This window comes from Penaeus monodon, chromosome 33 (assembly GCF_015228065.2).
Source record: "Penaeus monodon isolate SGIC_2016 chromosome 33, NSTDA_Pmon_1, whole genome shotgun sequence".
NCBI lineage: Eukaryota > Metazoa > Arthropoda > Malacostraca > Decapoda > Penaeidae > Penaeus > Penaeus monodon.
The window spans coordinates 26,491,943-26,492,216 of NC_051418.1; the positions used below are offsets into that span (position 1 = coordinate 26,491,943).

The following is a 274-nucleotide window of genomic DNA, read 5'->3' on the forward strand; positions in this document are numbered from 1 at the left end:
CTAGTTCCAAAATTAACTACGTAAGCTGCACTAGCACGAATTAACACTCGTTCATACGTGTACTCACACACGCATTAGCACGCTTGCACGCAATTACCATGGTGTCCCGGTGTTCTCTGCAACAACAAACCTCCTTCTACATCGACGAGGCACTCTTCCTTATATACCCTTGTGGCACCCGCCCTCTCTTGACCCCTCCCTTCTCTCCCCCCCCTCACTTAGTTTCCTGACCACTCCCTACGTCACAGCTCCAACCCCTCCCCTCCTTGTTTCT

General features: G+C 51.5%; 1 protein-coding gene across 1 annotated transcript in view; it reads right to left on the reverse strand.

The window, feature by feature from the left end:
* LOC119593904 overlaps positions 1-124 on the reverse strand; it is an 8,133-nt gene extending 8,009 nt beyond the window's left edge. Inside the window, exon 1 of the mRNA XM_037942927.1 lies at positions 98-124. Coding sequence (XP_037798855.1) covers positions 98-100 — 3 coding nt within the window. The 5' untranslated portion in view covers positions 101-124. The remainder of the gene's footprint in view (positions 1-97) is intronic.
* Between the last annotated feature and the right edge of the window lie 150 nt (positions 125-274).